Here is an 18,398-nt window from a genome sequence, read left to right on the forward strand (position 1 = left end):
CATGGAGTCCTGCCAAATAAGCTTTTCAATGACTGATTTCCAAATGGTAGCAGTTGGAGGATGGCCCTGGCTCTGAGGATGCTGACATCTCCCAGCTCCTTAGACACTGATCTCTGAACAAAGACACTAAACACTGCTCTTAGCTGGAGAGCAGAACAGGCCTGAATGTACCCTTATTAATACAAGCCCTACTCAAATAATTGCCTCCATTTCAGTTTTAATCAGTTTCACATTATTTTTATCCATGTGGCAGGTTGCTGTGGAAGGTAGAGCTCCCCTCAGCTGAGGCTATACACACTGCTGATACTTCTCATGTCAGATCTAGCAGATCTGTAGCCACGCAGGAGTTGGACCTGTGACCTGATATGAAATAATCCCTTCCATCTCCCAAGAATGGGCTATTCTTGGGCTATTATGTCTGATCAGTGAGTGGCCCAACTCACCATTTATTTTGATGACTGCTAGATCCCACATGAGAGGTGTCAGGAACAGAGTTCAGCACGATGTAAAACTCCACATCAGACAACCAGTCCCTAACCTCTGTAAAGCTAACTGGTGTAGAAGGTGCTTTATACATTTTTGGTTTTAAAGCATCATATTAGCTGTAAGTTCCCCAACAGATAGATAGATGAAATTACAAGTGTAAGTAAACCTCACTATTTAGAGGCCTTGGTCTGGGTCTGTAAGGGTCAGGAATTCAATGAGAAAATGCCAATTTAATCTACTACACTGCAAAATGGAAAACACGCTTTTAGGTACTGCTGCAGTGCATAAAATATGCTGATTTTTCACCAACATGCTGCTCCTGCTGTTCCCTAAACTTTCTTTTTGCCTTCCTCATCAGGATTTTCAGAACTTCGTGACCAAGCTGGATGAAATCTTGATACTGAAGTCAAAGTGTATCCAAACAATGCGAGACCAGCTTCAGCTTTATTTAGCCTCTCCTGGCACTAACACATCCCTGCAAACACCTCCACCAGTTTAAACTGTCTTTGCTTGCATGTGCACAAGAACAGCTACAGAAGCAGCCAGCTAGTGTTTGACCACACTTGTGCTGCAGTTTTGAGTGGTTAGGGGATAGCTTTTGTTTGATGTTTGTTGACTAGTGTGTATTTTACATAAGGATGGAGAGAATGCTGAGTAAATGAGAGATGACTACTTGGCACCACGAGCTTTTGCATTTCCTTAATACCAGTAAGCCATTTTCTTAAGAGCAGCAATGCATCAGCCTCTAAGTATCTCACAAAGCAGCAGGCAGCCCTGTCCACAGTATTCATTGCAGCTTTGCACATGCTAAAGGCACTTCTGTGTTTTCAAGAAAATGAGGCCAGACACAGGTCTGAAGAGAAATACTCAAATGTTATCCAGAACAGTGTTTGCAAACATAAGCTAGGAAAGAGGAGCCACTGTTTATTTACACAAATGTAACTAGACCATAAGTAAATGGAAATCAAGGCAGGAGAAGTGCTGCCACTTACAGAGACAAAAGGCTGTTGCAGTTGTTTGTCGCTGGGGACAAACATTCCAGAGCTCCTGAACTCTGGTTGGCTGAAGTCAGGGGTAACAAGTGATTTAGTAGGGACTTTCAAAGGTTCATCTAGTATGTTAATAAGCATGTATGTGTATGTTAATAAGCTGTAGAGTGTTCACTGGCTGGGGTCTGGTGAGAGGCACTGGGCTTTCAGAAGCTGCCAACACTGCTGTTATGTGAAGCTGGTATTTGAATCAAGAACTATGGAATGATTAACTGGAGCCCTGCAAAAGCTCTGGTGCTCTGTGCAGTCACATCAGAACCACAGAACAAGTCCACCTGCTGAAGCCACAAGTGACCTTGAATCATGCTCCCCTGACAATGTGCTGTGCAAGCACTCCCACTCCAAAATTAGGGCTGTCACAGCACATTCAGCCATCTCTGTCTCCTCAGTGATGCGGGTTGTAGCTCAAAGCTGGCTCAGTAGCTAGAAATGCCGAGGGTAAGGGAACACTGCTGTCTGACCAGCTGTGAATGTCACTGCCTGCTTCTACAGCTACCCCGAGGAGCCCACATTTGGCCAAGCAGCAACAGAGCCACCACAGTGAGAGTTATCTGGGTTGTATATTTGGTGCACACACTCCCAGGAATGTCACTAAGATAGCCCTGGGCTACAACAGTGCAAGGAGAGGACTTTAACGGAAGACTGAAGTCCTGCATTAGTATCTTCACTGTTGGCTGGGGCTCTTTTAGCACAGGTTGGTCTCCAACTTACAGTGGGGACTGATTACTCTGTGGAGCCGACATCCTCTTGGGTCTGAGTTTATGGGTCTCAAGATGATTCTTGTGTCCAGGCCAGCAGCAGTTCACCCACACCCAAACCCAGGTCTCCAGTGCCTGTTACAGAATACTTCCTCACCCAGAAGAATCAGGCTTCCAGGAGAAAATTCTGGTGTCAGTGGTACTTCAGTGTTCGTGCTCGACACCCACCAGAAAGCTATAAAGCAGCAGCACACCCACTGTCTTGTTAAAACCATTGGGGAAAGAGCAGGCATTAAAGTAAGCTTCCCTTTAAAATAACCAACCCTCAAGAAGCCTCCCTCCAGCTCCCAGGGTCAGGGAGAGCTTTCCTGTGAGTAAGGTGAGAACATGTGGCAGCTGGGTAGTCCTTGTCCCCACTGAAATAAATGGATGTGAGCACTTGCAGTGGTTTCACCAGCACTTTCTCAGCAAACACGCAGAAAACAGGGCTAATGAGGGGCTGCTGAGGAGCTCTGCGCCTTCATTTGGAGCTGAAAAAACATGAGACTGTAGGACGTGTGCACAGGTCACAGAGAAAGGAGATGCCCAGCCAGTAATGCAGTGCTAGGGAGGAAAACTTTCCTTCTGCATTCTCTGACATTTGGGATATGAATATTGGTTGATTGTACTTTCAGGTTTTTTAAGAGCCATTCAGCAAAGTACATTCAGCCTCTCATCCAAGCTGGCCCTTTCTAAAAACCTATTCACACACCCCACAGTGCCACGTCCCGGCTCCTGCATATTGAGAGGTACTTGTAACAAGACACGAGTGACCAGAAATTTCCATGAGCAGAGATGTGAGTTAAGTCAGCTACCAAATATAAGCCACCTGATGCCTACCCAGCCTCTTGGGAGAAAGGCAAGTCCCTTTGGCAGATCTGAGCCCCAGTGCAAGCTCTCAGAGCAGGAGCTAATCACTCCCTGGAGGAATGGCCAGGAACACTGAGAGACAAAAGAACAAAGCAGTTTTTCAAGCCCTGACATTTTTTAACCTCTAGTTTGTATCTTGTTACGATTCTGTTATCACTGTTCTTTGAATTTTATTTTCTCTACTGCATGTGAGATGATTTAACTGAAAAACAAAAATAATAAAACAGCCTCGGCTGTAAAAATCCACCATCCTTGGCAATAACAGGACCGCAGACATTGCCTACATACCCCGGCACTACTGGAACTGGGCTCCCAGTATGCAGTGGAAACTACTACAGCTATTACCAAAAAGGGTGACGTTTTTCTCTCCACTCTTGAGGTTATTACCTAGATGCTGCTTTAACTCATGTGAAAATGTGCTAAATGAGCATTTCGGAAGAGTCATCCCATTCCTGCTCTTTGATATTGGTCTGGCACCTGATACGAATGGCTTTTGTTTCAACCTGAGGAACATATCTGAAATTGTCATTACACCAGCCTAGGGGATTAAAAGAGCCTGGGCACATACAATCAAATAAACACAGAACTAAAGTGGTTTCAATTCTGTTTTCAGGTGCAATAAAGACAATTCAAGCTCATGGCAGATGCTTGATATTTTATTTGAATAATTGACATTATTTAAAATAAAATTCAATTTGCTACACAACTCTGGTAGAATTTGTTTTATAGTAAATGTGATCAAAATGCCAGTTTGATTGATTACATAAAGATTAACTGGGGCTGGGAATGGGTAGAGATCCCCTTCACACCTGGCCTGTTGACACGGCTGGTGTTTCGCAAGCTGTCCTTCAGGCACCTGAGGCCAACCTGAACAACCCTTGCACCAGCTTTTGCTGCACCACCAGCAGAGTGCACTGTCCTGCCCAGCATGGAAAGTTGCCCTGCCACACACCGTGCAGCAGAGCTGCTGATGCAGGCCCTGGGGTGCTCCAGCAGAGCCAAGCCACTGGAAGAGCCATGAGGCCCACTGAAGAAAGCCTCAGGGCTCCCAGTGTCACGCTCAAAACAAGGCAATGAGCAGAGGAACACTTTATCCCAGTGGGCAGAGTGGGAGCCCTCAGCTCCGAGTCCCTGCCAAGCTGCTGCCCTCCAGAACTGTGAGGAGGCAGCTTTGGGAGTCACTGGCTCAAAGGACAACCACCAATTTCGGCTCTGCATCCATACTTCTGGACAAGCCTTTCCACCAAGGTATCCAGGCCTTGGTACATGGCAGCAGCTAGCACAAGGCAGCAGAGCAGCCTCTGACAAAGTCAAAACAGTGCCAGGTACATAAATCAGGTACATAAATCAATCTGACATGAGAAGCTATAGTCCTGGAGCAACTATTGATCCCCAGCACCCAGAACAACACTGAAGTCTCATCACATTGTGTCACTTGTTACACGGTTCTTCAGAAGTGCCTCTCCCCTAAATCACCATGTTAATCCCCATACTCCGTGGTCTTCAATTCTGTGAGAGGTTGCCCAAAAACATGCTTCCAGCCTTCAGCCGCAGAATGTCCTTCTCAGACAAGTTTTAACTTCAGCCCCACCACTACAAACTGGCGAGGCTGAACACGACAGGATATGATGCAAGGCAATGTGCCTCGGTCGTACTCATGATCCATCTCCACATCTACATACTGGACAGCTACATGTCTCCTCACCATCATTTTAAGCAGTTAATTAACATAGTTGAGCACCCCACAGAGAATTCCAGGAGTTAACACTGGACTTGGATTAGATGTTTTGGTCATATAAAGTTTAACAACATAATGTCTCCTTCAGAGTCCTGACGAGCCAAAACCTCCTACTGAAACACCTACTCAGGCAACGAGCCAAGCAGTCTTCCCCTCCTGAAGTCCAGTGCTCCCAGCTCCATGCTGTAACATGAGTTTGGATCCCGAGATTTGGTTTTCGAAACAACACAGAAATAAGCCACAGGAAAAAGCAGCACATTACATCACTGCAGCTGCTTGTCCAGAGACCTTGCTCCTCCCGACATGGTCAGTTCATGTATGCCTACAGGAGCAGGCAGGATCCAGCAAGTTCTTCATCTGCTGAAGTCAAATAGCATGAGAGATGGGAACCATGACACTGGGAGTCATATTTGAGGGCTTTATTAGTTGTTCTTCTGCAGAGTCAAAGTATTTAGCAAATTACTTTAAAGATTCCTCAAGACTGCTGATACTTGATGTATGTAGAACTTGAACAATGTACAACTTAATAGTTTGAGCTATCAAAACCAACCCAAAACTTGGTTTCTAGTACTAGATGTTATAATTCTATAGCAGTGTGAGAAATGGAACTAATGCAGTGAGTATATTTGTTTTAAGGAAAGTGCTTGAAAGAAACTTCCTGCATCACACTGAGTAATATGTCAAATGAAAAGGTAACTGATATCCTAGCAGGGCATTGTCTTAAATAGCCTACAAGCCTAGGGGATTAAGAATACTGAGCCCCAGCTCTCTGCCTTCAGGTTCAAGAACCAACACAAGCTGCAGATCCAGGCAGAGTTCACAGCTTACCTGTTGCAAGAGAACTTACACACCACTCAGCATTGGCAGAAGTGTTGGATACATGGGTAAAAATAAAACCAAACCAAAGAAAACCCACAAGAGGAACTGCTTCTCTCTTTATGCATAGCGACAGCTTCTGAACCAGTGTTTTACTAAGTTACATACTAACTTTTGACCAAAAAAATAAAAACTCCATTGCACTAAAGGTCAAATTTACTCAGTTAATCTGGACTGTGACAGTCAAGTAATTCAGTACAAGCAGACAAGACACCATGAAAGCAGCTTCAAAGAACCAAAGCATCCTAGTTTCAGAACCAACTTAGTAGCTCTTCTGTCCAACTCCAGTGCAACAGTGAGGGGAGGAAACCACTCCTGTCTCTACCTACGCACAATTCCAGTAGAGGCTGGGCAATCTAAACTTTCCGTGGCCAAGCTGGAAAAAGGAAACTTAGGAAAGGACACTTTAAAAATTTAATTTAAGAAAGAAAGTTGGCTTTCAGTGGAAAGAGAAATGCTAGTGATGCACGCGGGCGGGCTTGCTCAGTCACTCTCCCCTGCATGTGAAAAGCCGGGCTCCCTCCTGCAGAGAGCAAGTCACACTGGATGTGGAGGTGGCAGGGCTGGCCCTGCTCCGCTGCACGCCAAGAATCCAGGAATGTGTCTTCAGCTGGCTCCTGCGCGAGCCATTAGATCTTCCAAAGCGTTGTGTTGGTCGTTGTTATGTAATAATAAGACCTCCTTAATGTCTTTTAGTTCAAAGCCCATTTCTTTAAATTGACTCATTAGCTGGAGGAGTTCTGTGATCTGAAAGACACAGACAGTCCATTATTTGCAAGGGGAAAGAGGATGACTGGTGCTTGGTGGAGGTTTAGCACAGAGCCTGTCTTCAGCGATTTGGGCACCCCATGGAGTGGATGCCTGTTTCCCAAGTACAGCCTGTTCTGGCTCTGCTGGGACAAAGTCACCCACATTAGAGCCCACGGAGCCTCACCTGTGTTTGCAGCCCCACATTTCCAAAACCCTCTTCAGCAACAGGACCAAAGCTCAGCCTGTGGGGGCCTCTCTCCCAGTGTTTTCTCTCCGCAGTAGGAAATACACCGGCCTGGCTCAATTTGGCCTCCCAAAAATAGTGATTAATGGCACCCTGCTCCCCCATCCACCATCCTGCTGTATCTGAACTTCTTTTTAACTTAATTCGATTTCAGGAACAGTACAGTATCTCTCGCTATCAAATGGCTTCTCAGAACAAGGGCAGACTTGGGGGATTAGCACACACCCTATAAGACATGTTGCCATCAACCATGAATCCTCATGAGCTTTGGAAAAATTAAGTGACCACAAGTGGATGAGCTGATCAGACTTTCATGAACCCTCTGCCTCAGGGCCTCAGCTGCACTTGAGGGGGAAGGAAAAAAACACAAAAAAACCCACACAAAAAGAAGCAAGCAGGTTGAAATGGGTGATCAGGAGATTGGCTATTTCCAAATTTAGGGTTAAGCCAGTAGCAAATGTGTTTCCTGAAATCAGTCACTTCTCCCATATTTGCACTGTTGTTCCTCTGTTTGCGAACTTATCACTAAGTCAAATAAAGGCAGGAAGGCATATATATATGGTGTGGATGGTGGGGGTGGGCTGCACCTCTAAAGCATGCAGGTTGTTTAAAAGATCCTGTTGTCCTCTGCCCTGGCTAGCTGCTTGTGTCTCTGTGCCTTTGGTGCTGATAAAACAGCCAAACAATGAACCAGATCGAAAAAACAGATTTCCTAGCTTCCAGAGCAACCCTAACCCAGTTTGCTGAGCAGCCTGGCAGATGCATTCATACAAGGGAGAAAATCCATGGCCAGGGCACGATGGCAGGGTTTGAAAGATAACTTGCTGCTTCTGAAGTTAACTGTCTCTGTACCAAGCACCTTGCACACAAGAGAACTCTGGGTTCAAAAATACACCCAGAAATAAGCAGGGTCTTTAAAAAACATCCAGTCCCCATAAAAATGCATGCAAGTGAGGGCAATAAAACAATACAGAAGAATTCTAATGCTTCAACATATATTTGCTTTATCATTACAAAGATGTCCTTTGGCAGTCAGTTTTGGAAACAAGGCAGCATTACCACAAAAGCCAGAATTACATCAGCCAGAGGAACTGCTGCTGGAATTCCCCATCACTGCACATTCTATGGCTTAGCACACTGCGCCCTCACCTTCTCCTCTGAACACTGATGCATTTCCAAAGCTGCTTCAACAAGAAGTGGATCAAAGCCCTTCTCGCAAAGCTGTCCATGTGTAAACAGGTAATCCAGAACCTGTGGGGAACAAAGAAAAGAAACTAAGTTTGCAGAGTGGCATTTGCAGCACGTGGTTGTATACCGTATCTGTACAGAGAGGCTGAGCACAACTCTTCCCCAGGCCTCACCAGGGACTGAGATAAAGTCCTTCTTAGTAGAGCTGGGATGGTCTTTATGCAAGAGCTTGTTTAGAGAAAACAGGAAAGTCCTTCTGTCCTCCTGTGTTCTCCCACCAGCTCTGAACGTCATCTTCCACTTGAGTCACAGCAGCTTCAGAAGCCTACCTTTAGCCTTCCATGCCTGACCACCGAGCAGAAGGTACAGGTTTAACTGTGTTTTTAATATTACAAGTTTTTAAAGTGAAACTGTAGGTCCAGCCGTCAAGATGTGTCAGCTTTGAGCTTCCTCTCAGACAGCCACAAGAGCTGATGCAATCTGAAAGCAGTAAGGCTTTTAAGATCAACTCAGCACACTGGTGAGTGAGCTGCAAATCCCAGCTCGTGCCCAGAAACCACTGCCAGATTTCTTACCTGTGCTCAGCTCTGAGGTACAGGGAAAAGGTCAGGCTGGTAACGCTGTGTGCAAACACAGCAGGATTTAAAACCGCCCTCCTAAGTGACTTTTATACTTCTATTCCATTTGATACTACAGTTCATTCCAGTGCACACGTTAAACCACTTTCACTGTGTAGGCAGATCAGGCAACACATCAGCTCCACAACCAGAAGTCCCTGGGGCCAGCCCTCTTCCCTAGGCACAGTCTTGGCCCTGCCTAGGGCCAGCAAGGAAAGTTAAAGAGGCCATGCTCTCCCTGCTTTAAAATGTTTGTTTGAAGCTGATCCAGGCCCCAGAGCCATGCTTCACCCTGCAGCTCTTTATGCTCTGTGACCTGGTTTTAGCAAGCGTTTGAGGCAGCACATGCGGAAGGAAGCACCACAACAAGGGCATGCAGAAGAAAGTCGGTCAGTGATGCCTCCCAAGAGGCATCCCCCTGCAGGGGCCAATCTCTCTGCAAGGAGAGACGTCAGCATCATAACCCCTTGTAATAAGAGCAAGGGAAGATGCTTGCTCTTTTATCATATGGCACCAAGCATGGTGTAGAGCTGCACTAAGCTTCCTTTGGACGTTCTGTGACTCCTGGGAAGACCCAGTACCTCTCCCAGCTTCATGTGCAGCTAAGGGCCCATCCCAAGCTCAGCAGAGCTCTGGCCCAGCACCCCACAGGTATGGCTGGCTTGAGCAGTCTCTCATCAGAAACAGGCACAGACACTCTCGTTTTGAGAGCCTTGACTGCTAGGTGGCAACTTCTCTAGTGGTTAACGTCACAGTGGCTGTGGGCTGCAGCTCCCTGTTAAAATCGAAGTATTCCTCTCTATGCATTTTGCAAACCCAAGGTTGTTTCTCAGCAGAATCAGCATCCAACGAAGGGTTTCTTTCCCACCGCACAAGCTCTTACCTGGTCTATGTTCTGTCCCTTCTTCTTCATGGCTTTCAGGACATTCTCAGGTGAGTACCCCATGTTTACGACTGTCTCTATGCACTGCCTCTCACTAGCGGAGAGTGCCTGCTGTAGCTCTGGAACGGGGCCACCTGGCCACTTTGCACAGCTGGTGTTATTGGGCACTTTAGACACTGGGAAATTTTGGTGTGTTACCTAAAGGGGAAAACTCAGATGTTAAGGTGATGGTCATCTTCTGCACCCCATACCCTGTTCCTGGCTAGAACAGCATCCATGTAATTAACCCAAGAGGCTTTCCAGAATGCCCTTGGGAAGTTACTCACTGCTAAGACGAAACCAAGCAGAGCACAGTCTGACTCCCACCAAACAACAATTAGCAACCTAGACTCTCCACAATATATCTTCTCCTACCAGTGGGACCCAAAACCTTTCAATACCCAGCCTTTGGAAAAGTGAAGGTCTTTATGACATAGCCAAACCCTGTACTTCAGAAGCAGCATATAGATGGCTTCCTTCAACCCAAGTTTACTCAGCACTATGATCTGCGCTCAAAGGAACATTACTTCTGGAGTCTCAAAAACACAGCCCAGTGCAAGCACATAGGTATTTGTGAACTTACCACAGGGATTTCTGTTTCCTTGTAGTCTGGGTGTACCTGTTGGACAACACACAAATAAGATGACTGTAAACATTATACACCAGTGACCAGAGTTTGCTGCAGTAAAGAGGAGAGATCCAGGAACAAGTCTACTGGGGAAATCTGTGATCTGGTAAGTCTTCCCCATGTGAGACACAGACATTACGCAGTTGTGTGCAGTTACAGAACAACCATTGTAAGGGTAGTTTCTTCTCTTAGCACACTACGAACAGATTATACTCCAAGAAGTATGTGTCCCTTGTAACTGTGTGTGTCCCTTGTAACTACTGACTTCTTTATTCAGTCACTGTGACGGCTACAAGTTCAGTGTAGCATGCTGGCTCCCGCTAAGCTCTTGACCTAGTGCTCTGCTTCCTGACAGCAATAATTTAGAAGTTACTACCCAGAGTCTTCAGTTTTTTGCATTTTGTAATGCTACTGCCAACACAGACTGCTTGAAAAGGTGGCTACTGCTCTGGGACCAAACTAAACAACAAAAATACCTGTCTACTGAAAACCAATCCTAAGAATATCTGTGAGAATTCTGACAAATTCTAATTATTTGCCAAAACACCCAAACCACCACCACTAAGGTACAGTGGTATATATTCCGAATGGTCCACCAAGAGTGTCGCACGCTGCCGTAACAAGAGATTTCTGTAAATAAAATGCAGCATACTAGTCAGCTCTCTGCTCATCTTCGTTTAATTACAACCTGTTGTCCTCATCAGTTGTTTCTCCCTCTGTCAATGCTGCAAAAAAGCAAACCAGTGAGCTTCAAGAAAACAAGAAGACAAGGGAAGAACCACCCAAGACAGAATCCGTGAAGCCTCAGAGAATCACGGGTTTATTTCCATCAAAACAACCCTCTAGATTCAATTTACTGCTAAAGCATAAACTCCAGTGGCAACTCCAGATCCAAAGTTAAAATTTCTAGTCTTGTGAGATTAAAAAAAAAAAAAAATCAAATCATTGTGGACTACACTGGGACACAGAATTCTCTGGAGACTTCCTAAAAGGCTGTGCAGAGATTGCAATAATAGCAGCCTTGAGAAGAAGGACTTGGGGGTGCTGGCTGATAAAAAGGTTAACATGACTAGGCATCATGCACCTGCAGCCCAGAAACTAACCCTATGCTGGGCTGCACCAAAAGAAGTGTGACCAGCAGGTTGAGGGAGGCGATTCTCCCTCTCTGCTCCTCTCTCGTGGCATCCCGCCTGCAGTCCTGCAGCCAGCTCTGGAGCCACCACCTGCATAACTGTGGCCACAAGAGGCCATGAAGATGCTGCAAGGACTGGAGCACCTCTGCTCTGTAGACAGGCTGACAGAGCTGGGCTTGTTCAGCCTGTAGAATAGAAGGCTCTGGGGAGACATTAGAGCAGCTTCCAGTACCTAAAGGGCGCTACAAGAAACCTGGAGAGGGATTTATTACAAGGGCATGTAGTGACATAACAAGGCAGAATGGCTTTAACATAACACAGGAGAGATTCAGATCAGGTACTAGGAAGAAGTTCTTCCCTGTGAGGGTGCTGAGGCGCTGGCACAGGTTGCCCAGAGAAGCTGTGGCTGCCCCATCCCTGCCAGTGTTCAAGGCCAGGCTGGACAAGGCTTGGAGCAACCTGGTCTAGTGGAAGGTGTCCCTGCCTGCGGCAGCCCCTTTGAGCTACACGCAGTCATACAACCACCTCTCCAACCTGTGATCTACAGCAGCAAGCACTTGCTCAGCACATTGCTGCTTCTGACAGAGTTCACTGTATTAAATTTGCTCCAGTCGTCAGTAAAGAGCTGTTCTGTTGTGATCTGACAAATACACTAATTGCCAGAATACTGTATTTCACCATAAGCACTGCATTTATCTAAGCCTGAAAGAGGTGAAAGAACAATGGGAGAGAAACAGTGTCACTTGCTTTAGAGCACATGGTGTCACACAAAAACGTACAGCATGCCAGTAAGGCCACAGAATCGGTGAAGAACTGCTTAGATTGGACAGAAGAAACCAAGTTAGTATGGAGCCAGCTAGAGGATTTGGCTACAAACCTTTCACTATGCTTCATGACACTGGTATCCAGATCTTAGGTTCTTCAGGAAAAGAGCTCACAAGCTTACCCAAATCTTTGCACTTACTCACAAAGAGACGAAGACAATGACTGGTGTGAAGTTACGTGTTCTCAAAATCATTTTAGAACTTTCTACAGGTTTCACAGGAAATACAGGGCCAACCTCCATCTCAGAGCCACAGGGCAACCAACTAACTAGAGCAATCTGAGGTGACCTTCAGGACTGCTTTTGGCATCCACCAAGCAATCATTCCACCCTCCTTCACAAGGAAAAGGGTCAAAACCAGAGTTCACCCATCATTTTCTTCCTTTTAAAGATTAGACTTTAAAAGGATCTCTGGAAGAAATAAAATTTAAAAAGACATTTATTTCACTGCATGTCAACTGCAAGCACTTTTTTCTTTGCTGAACAAAACAGCACATCTGTGTTTTTTTAATGCATTACTTCCCTTTCCTGAAAACCCTGCATTTCCAGTTATTTCTAGCAAATAAATAAACAAGCCAAGGAACAAACCTAGAAAATACTTAACTCAAAACCTAACAGCACTTCAGAATATGATATATTTCAGCTGGGTAAGACAGAAAGCAGAGCTGTGCAAAGAAGGTATCTTACTTGTTTTGCTCAAAGGTGTGAAGCTATGAACAGAGAGAGCTGGAAAGCTGAAAATTGCCAGAAGTGGTCTAAAAATATCGTATTTTGGGGAAACTGCAGAGCAATAATCTGAGGTTCAGAACTGCAAGCATGAAGGCCTGTTGGACTGATCAATTTGTTGTGTGAATAAAGAGGACCTATAAATCACTCCCATTTAATGAACTAAAAGCAAAGCCACAAGACATTTCAGAAGGAACATTTGCCTCCACACCTCCACATCTTCCCACCAACCCCAGTTCTAATCCATCTTTACCGTAGTCGCTGTGCTTTGAGGTGGTTCTTCTTCTGTACAAACTGTCGACACAGCCAGGGAAGGCAGCATGGATGAAGAGGATAACGTTGATGTCTCCATGCCACTGTCCTCATTTAGAGCAGAAAAACCAACCATGTGGTGTCCATTCAGTTCACTAGCTTTGCTCTGAGCACAGGTCTGCAAAGAGCTGAGCAAAGTGCCATTGCGGAGACAGGTAGTGCTATGGAAAGTGCTTGTGAGCTTTGATGATTTCTGATCATTCTCATCGGAGTCAAGTTTAGGGAAGGACAGGGATTTGATATTGCTCACTGAAGTGATAGGGGACAGGGACACTTTGGAAGACAAGGACATCTTTTCACAGTTTCCCAACTGCGGTAAAGTGATAAAGCCATTGGGTTTGTGAAGGGGCTTGAAGTCCAACGTGGCCCTTTCTATGGATGCCAGAACTTCCTCATCTTGCAGTACAGACTCAGACCCTCCTTTGGGCAAGGTGTTATCTAACAGCTGGGCAACAATTGGCCCAGTAGTACCAACATGAATTTCAAGAATATTTTTTAATTCCTCCTTATCATCGATAGTTTTTAATTCCAGTTTATCAAATGGGTCTTCTTCACATTCGAAATCAGCTGGGTTGAAGTCTGCTTTTGGATGAGGTGGACTGAGAACCTTCTGCTTCACAGCACTGCTATTGGCTGGCGTGGGAGTAAGGATATTATTGTGCTGCAGGCTAGCAAGGACAGGGTTGATAGGAGGAGGCATGGTCTCAGGGCAAGGTCCCTCTGAGAATCCCATCTTGTTGCTGTCCTCTGGAGCTGATTTTGAGCTTGCTAGTCCTTCTGCTTCTGCCTTGCGTTCAGCTTCCCTCTGGGCAGCTTGGATTTTTCTGATGTCTTCAGACCACTCGATTGTTTTCTTTTCCAGTGAGAAGTCATACTGACCAAGGGTGGAGGGGAAAGGAGAAAAAAAAAAAAAAGAATTAAGTTACAAGGATCACAGCTATTATGTCCAATAGCAACAAAAGTTAACAGAGTATGAACTACATGAATTACCATGGACAGGTATAGAATCATGGAATGGTTTGGGCTGGAAAGGACCTTAAGATCATCTAGTTCCAACCGCCTGCAATGGGCAGGGATACCTTGCACTAAACCATGTTGCTCAAGGCTCTGTCCAGCCCAGCCTTCACACTGCCAGGGATGGAGCATTCACGACTTCTTTGGGCAACCCATTCCAGTGCCTCACCACCCTTACAGTAAAGAACTTCCTCCTTATAGCCAATCTAAACTTCCTCTGTTTCAGTTTTAACCCATTACCCATTGTCCTATCACTACAGTCCCTAACGAAGAGTCCTTCACCAGCGTCTCTACAGGCCCCCTTCAGATACTGGAAGGCTGCTATGAGGTCTCTACACAGCTTCTCTTCTCCAGGCTGAACAGCCCCAACCTTCTCAGCCTGTCTTCATACGGGAGGTGCTCCAGTCCCCTGATCATCCTCGTGGCCTCCTCTGGACTTGTTCCAACAGTTCCATGTCCTTTTTATGTTGAGGACACCAGAACTGCACACAATACTCCAAGTGAGGTCTCACGAGAGCAGAGTCAGGGGCAGGATCACCTCCTTCAACCTGCTGGTCATAGAATCATAGAATCATAGAACAGTTAGGGTTGGAAAGGACCTCAAGATCATCCAGTTCCAACCCCCCTGCCATGGGCAGGGACACCTCACACTAAACCATCCCACACAAGGCTTCATCCAACCTGGCCTTGAACACTGCCAGGGATGAAGCACTCACAACCTCCCTGGGCAACCCATTCCAGTGCCTCACCACCCTAACAGGAAAGAATTTCCTCCTTATATCCAATCTAAACTTCCCCTGTTTAAGTTTTAACCCGTTACCCCTTGTCCTGTCACTACAATTCCTGACGAAGAGTCCCTCCCCAACATCCCTATAGGCCCCCTTCAGATACTGAAAGGCTGCTATGAGTTCTCCACGCAGCCTTCTCTTCTCCAGGCTGAACAGCCCCAGCTTCCTCAGCCTATCTTCATACGGGAGGTGCTTCAGTCCCTGATCATCCTCGTGGCCTCCTCTGGACTTGTTCCAACAGTTCCATGTCCTTTTTATGTTGAGGACACCAGAACTGAACACAATGCTCCAGGTGAGGTCTCACAAGAGCAGAGTAGAGGGGCAGGATCACCTCCTTCGACCTGCTGGTCACGCTCCTTTTGATGCAGCCCAGGACACAGTTGGCTTTCTGGGCTGTGAGTGCACACTGAAGCTGGCCCATGTTCATTTTCTCATCGACCAGCACCCCCAAGTCCTTCTCTGCAGGGCTGCTCTGAATCTCTTCTCTGCCCAGTCTGTAGCTGTGCCTGGGATTGCTCCAACCCAGGTGTAGGACCTTGCACTTGTCGTGGTTGAACTTCATAAGGTTGGCATCAGCCCACCTCACAAGCGTTTCAAGGTCCCTCTGGATGGCATCCCTTCCCTCCAGCATATCAACTGGACCACACAGCTTGGTGTCATCAGCAAACTTGCTGAGGGCGCACTCAATCCCACTGTCCATGTCAGCGACGAAGATGTTGAACAAGACCGGTCCCAACACCGATCCCTGAGGGACACCACTCGTTACCGGTCTCCAGCCGGACATTGAGCCATTGACCACAACTCTTTACTTGCAGCCATCCAGCCAGTTCTTTATCCACCGAGTGGTCCATCCATCAAATTGGTAACTCTCCAATTTAGAGAGAAGGATGTCGTGTGGGACAGTGTCAAACACTTTGCACAAGTCCAGGTAGATGACATCAACTGCTTTACCCTTGTCCATCAATTCTGTAGCCCCATCATAGAAGGCCACCAAATTGGTCAGGCAGGATTTCCCCTTAGTGAAGCCATGCTGGCTGTCACCAAGCACCTTGCTGTTTTTCATGTGCCTTAGCATTCCATCCAGGAGAATGTGCTCCAAGATTTTACCAGGCACAGAGGTGAGACTGACTGGTCTGTAATTCCCCGGGTCTTCCATTTTCCCCTTCTTGAAAATGGGGGTTATATTTCCCTTTTTCCAGTCGTCGGGAACTTCACCTGACTGCCATGATTTTTCAAATATGATGGCCAGTGGCTTAGCAACTTCATTCGCCAGCTCCTTCAGGACCCGCAGATGGATTCCATCAGGTCCCACGGACTTGTGCGGTCACGCTGCTCTTGATGCAGCCCAGGATACGGTTGGCTTTCTGGGCTGTGAGTGCACACTGAAGCCAGCTCATGTTCAGTTTCTCATCAACCAACAACCCCAATTCCGCACCTCTTTTTTTTTTTACTCAGCATCTCTTGCTAACTACAGACTGGCAAAGCTAGAAGATGGCTGAAGTACTTCGTTTTGCCTCTAGCAGCAAAACCTGGCTATAGTCTGGATGAGAATTTTGCTTCCTTCCTACATTTATTTTTGCTTTAGAACTACTGAACATCCCAAGATCAGTTTTACATTCCTCTCACCCTCTCATGCCACAACAATGGACATAGCAAGAGAAAATCTCATGTTTTATTAGATGGATGATCATATCCAGATCTGGCAACATTGAACTACCCACTTTCCACAAGTTCCATAAGTCATTCAAGACTCCAGCACAGTAATTCCACATCCTAAGACTAACACAGTATTACTCAGTTCCCCCTAAAGGATTCCTAAGGGACCTGAGTTTTGTATCACTGGTTTAAGAGACATTGGTATTTTTACCCATGGCCAGTGGCTCACCAGCCACAGCTATTCACCCTAGTGGCTTAGTTACAAGAACAAAAATCTGAACAGGCTAAATGTACTTCAAGCTTTAGCATCTTCTGGAGAATGAACAGCTTCAAATGTTCTATAATGTGGTTTAAACAAAACACAAAATGCTCAGAGAAGACAACCTACAAGCTAAGTCCAGGATATAAGCTACTTCTGACCCACACAAAGTCACGAGATATCCTTGTGAGGATAATGGCAAGTAACCAAACAGGAGTGCTCTTGCCCTGGGACTCCTAGTTCACGCAAATCCCTAGCTTTAAAGAGCAACAAGCCAGCAAGGCTTGCTAGGCCTCTATTAGGCTTTTCTGGGACTTGCGATGTGTTATGTCACATCCCATCCTATAATGGGCTCTAGTGGGATCCTGGAGACATGCTGTCTCAACCGTATTAACAGTTTTCCCTTCCTTTTGCTCTAAGACACTAATAAGTGTGATACACAATTTATCAGCAAGGTAACTAACCCACTGACAGAAGTGCTGGGCACTACTCGTTACACATTCTTTGCTATCTGAGCAGAGTTATCATATTTTCCTCTGTATATGTGGCCATATATAGCCAAAATTGACCCAAACCATATATTTTTTTATAATAAGGAAATGGGGGGGGTATTTATATAAATATATATGGCTTTGGTTAATTGTGCTTTCCTGCACTTTGGGTTGTTTTTAACAGCTGTCACTACAGCTTGTAAAAAAGTCAAACTGCACTGCAAAACGCACAGTCTCCATGACGTGATGTTAATCAAGGTGCTGCAGTCCAATTGGGCACACACACTTGAGCCTCAGGTTGGCAGGAAAATGGAGACAGCACAATGAAGCCAGAAATAGGACATTAAAATCTCCTTTAGCTCTCCCACGTTGGCTTAACAGGGTGGAAATATGTGTCTTAAGACAACCAGGTCTTAAACAACCATTTAATGGTTACAATGAAAATTAATCATTTAATGGTTATAGTGAAAAAGCCATGATGTATGGTACTAGGGTAATATGCAGGGCACGAAAAAAGGCAAAAAAAAAAAAGCAGAACCATCTCCAGCAATCTGTCACAACTGAAGTGAAAACAGTTGTCAGTTGGGACTGAGCAAGGAAAGTCATGGATTAAAATGAGAAAACATAGTTCAATCATGTTTCATGTATCACAACCTGCATTTGAAGATTAGATTTTCAACAGTTATGCTAAAGCAATCAATTTTATGCTAAAAGAGACATGATCCTCAAAGATCTGGAAACCATCTACACCAAGATGTAGTCTGTTTGCCCTACAGCTGGAAAAGGGTTCCCACTCAGAACGGCACAGAAAACAGGAACTGGAAATTTATTTCTTCATCACAGTATCATGAGAGCCCATAAAGTACAGTCATAAAATCACTTGTTACCCTTAAGCAAGGTTCTGCAAGTGTGCCATAGCATGTGTGTGTCATTTTTTTCTGGTTTTCCTTTTAAACATGCTATTCAAAAGTAGTCAGGGTAACATCTAGACTAGTAACAATGACACACTGTGCTTTTTTGAAGTAGATATACTAAAATAAGTGCTATTAGGTTTTTTAAAGCAGTGAGAAGTAGCTTTTTGCACCACCTAC

General features: G+C 45.6%; 2 protein-coding genes across 6 annotated transcripts in view; one reads left to right on the forward strand and one right to left on the reverse strand.

The window, feature by feature from the left end:
- Positions 1-3,848, forward strand: part of KIF24 (kinesin family member 24) — a 33,969-nt gene extending 30,121 nt beyond the window's left edge. For both annotated transcript variants that reach the window (XM_065661375.1, XM_065661377.1), the window contains exon 13: positions 845-3,848. In XM_065661375.1, coding sequence (XP_065517447.1) covers positions 845-985 — 141 coding nt within the window. In that variant the 3' untranslated portion in view covers positions 986-3,848. The remainder of the gene's footprint in view (positions 1-844) is intronic.
- UBAP1 (ubiquitin associated protein 1) overlaps positions 3,783-18,398 on the reverse strand; it is a 39,925-nt gene continuing 25,309 nt past the window's right edge. For all 4 annotated transcript variants that reach the window (XM_065661379.1, XM_065661378.1, XM_065661380.1 and 1 more), the window contains exons 4-8: positions 13,041-13,973; positions 10,061-10,096; positions 9,439-9,636; positions 7,900-8,001; positions 3,783-6,503 (exon numbers count right to left, since the gene is read on the reverse strand). In XM_065661379.1, coding sequence (XP_065517451.1) covers positions 6,363-6,503; positions 7,900-8,001; positions 9,439-9,636; positions 10,061-10,096; positions 13,041-13,973 — 1,410 coding nt within the window. In that variant the 3' untranslated portion in view covers positions 3,783-6,362. The remainder of the gene's footprint in view (positions 6,504-7,899; positions 8,002-9,438; positions 9,637-10,060; positions 10,097-13,040; positions 13,974-18,398) is intronic.

The sequence above is a fragment of the Lathamus discolor genome, chromosome Z (genome assembly GCF_037157495.1).
Source record: "Lathamus discolor isolate bLatDis1 chromosome Z, bLatDis1.hap1, whole genome shotgun sequence".
Taxonomy (NCBI): Eukaryota; Metazoa; Chordata; class Aves; order Psittaciformes; family Psittacidae; genus Lathamus; species Lathamus discolor.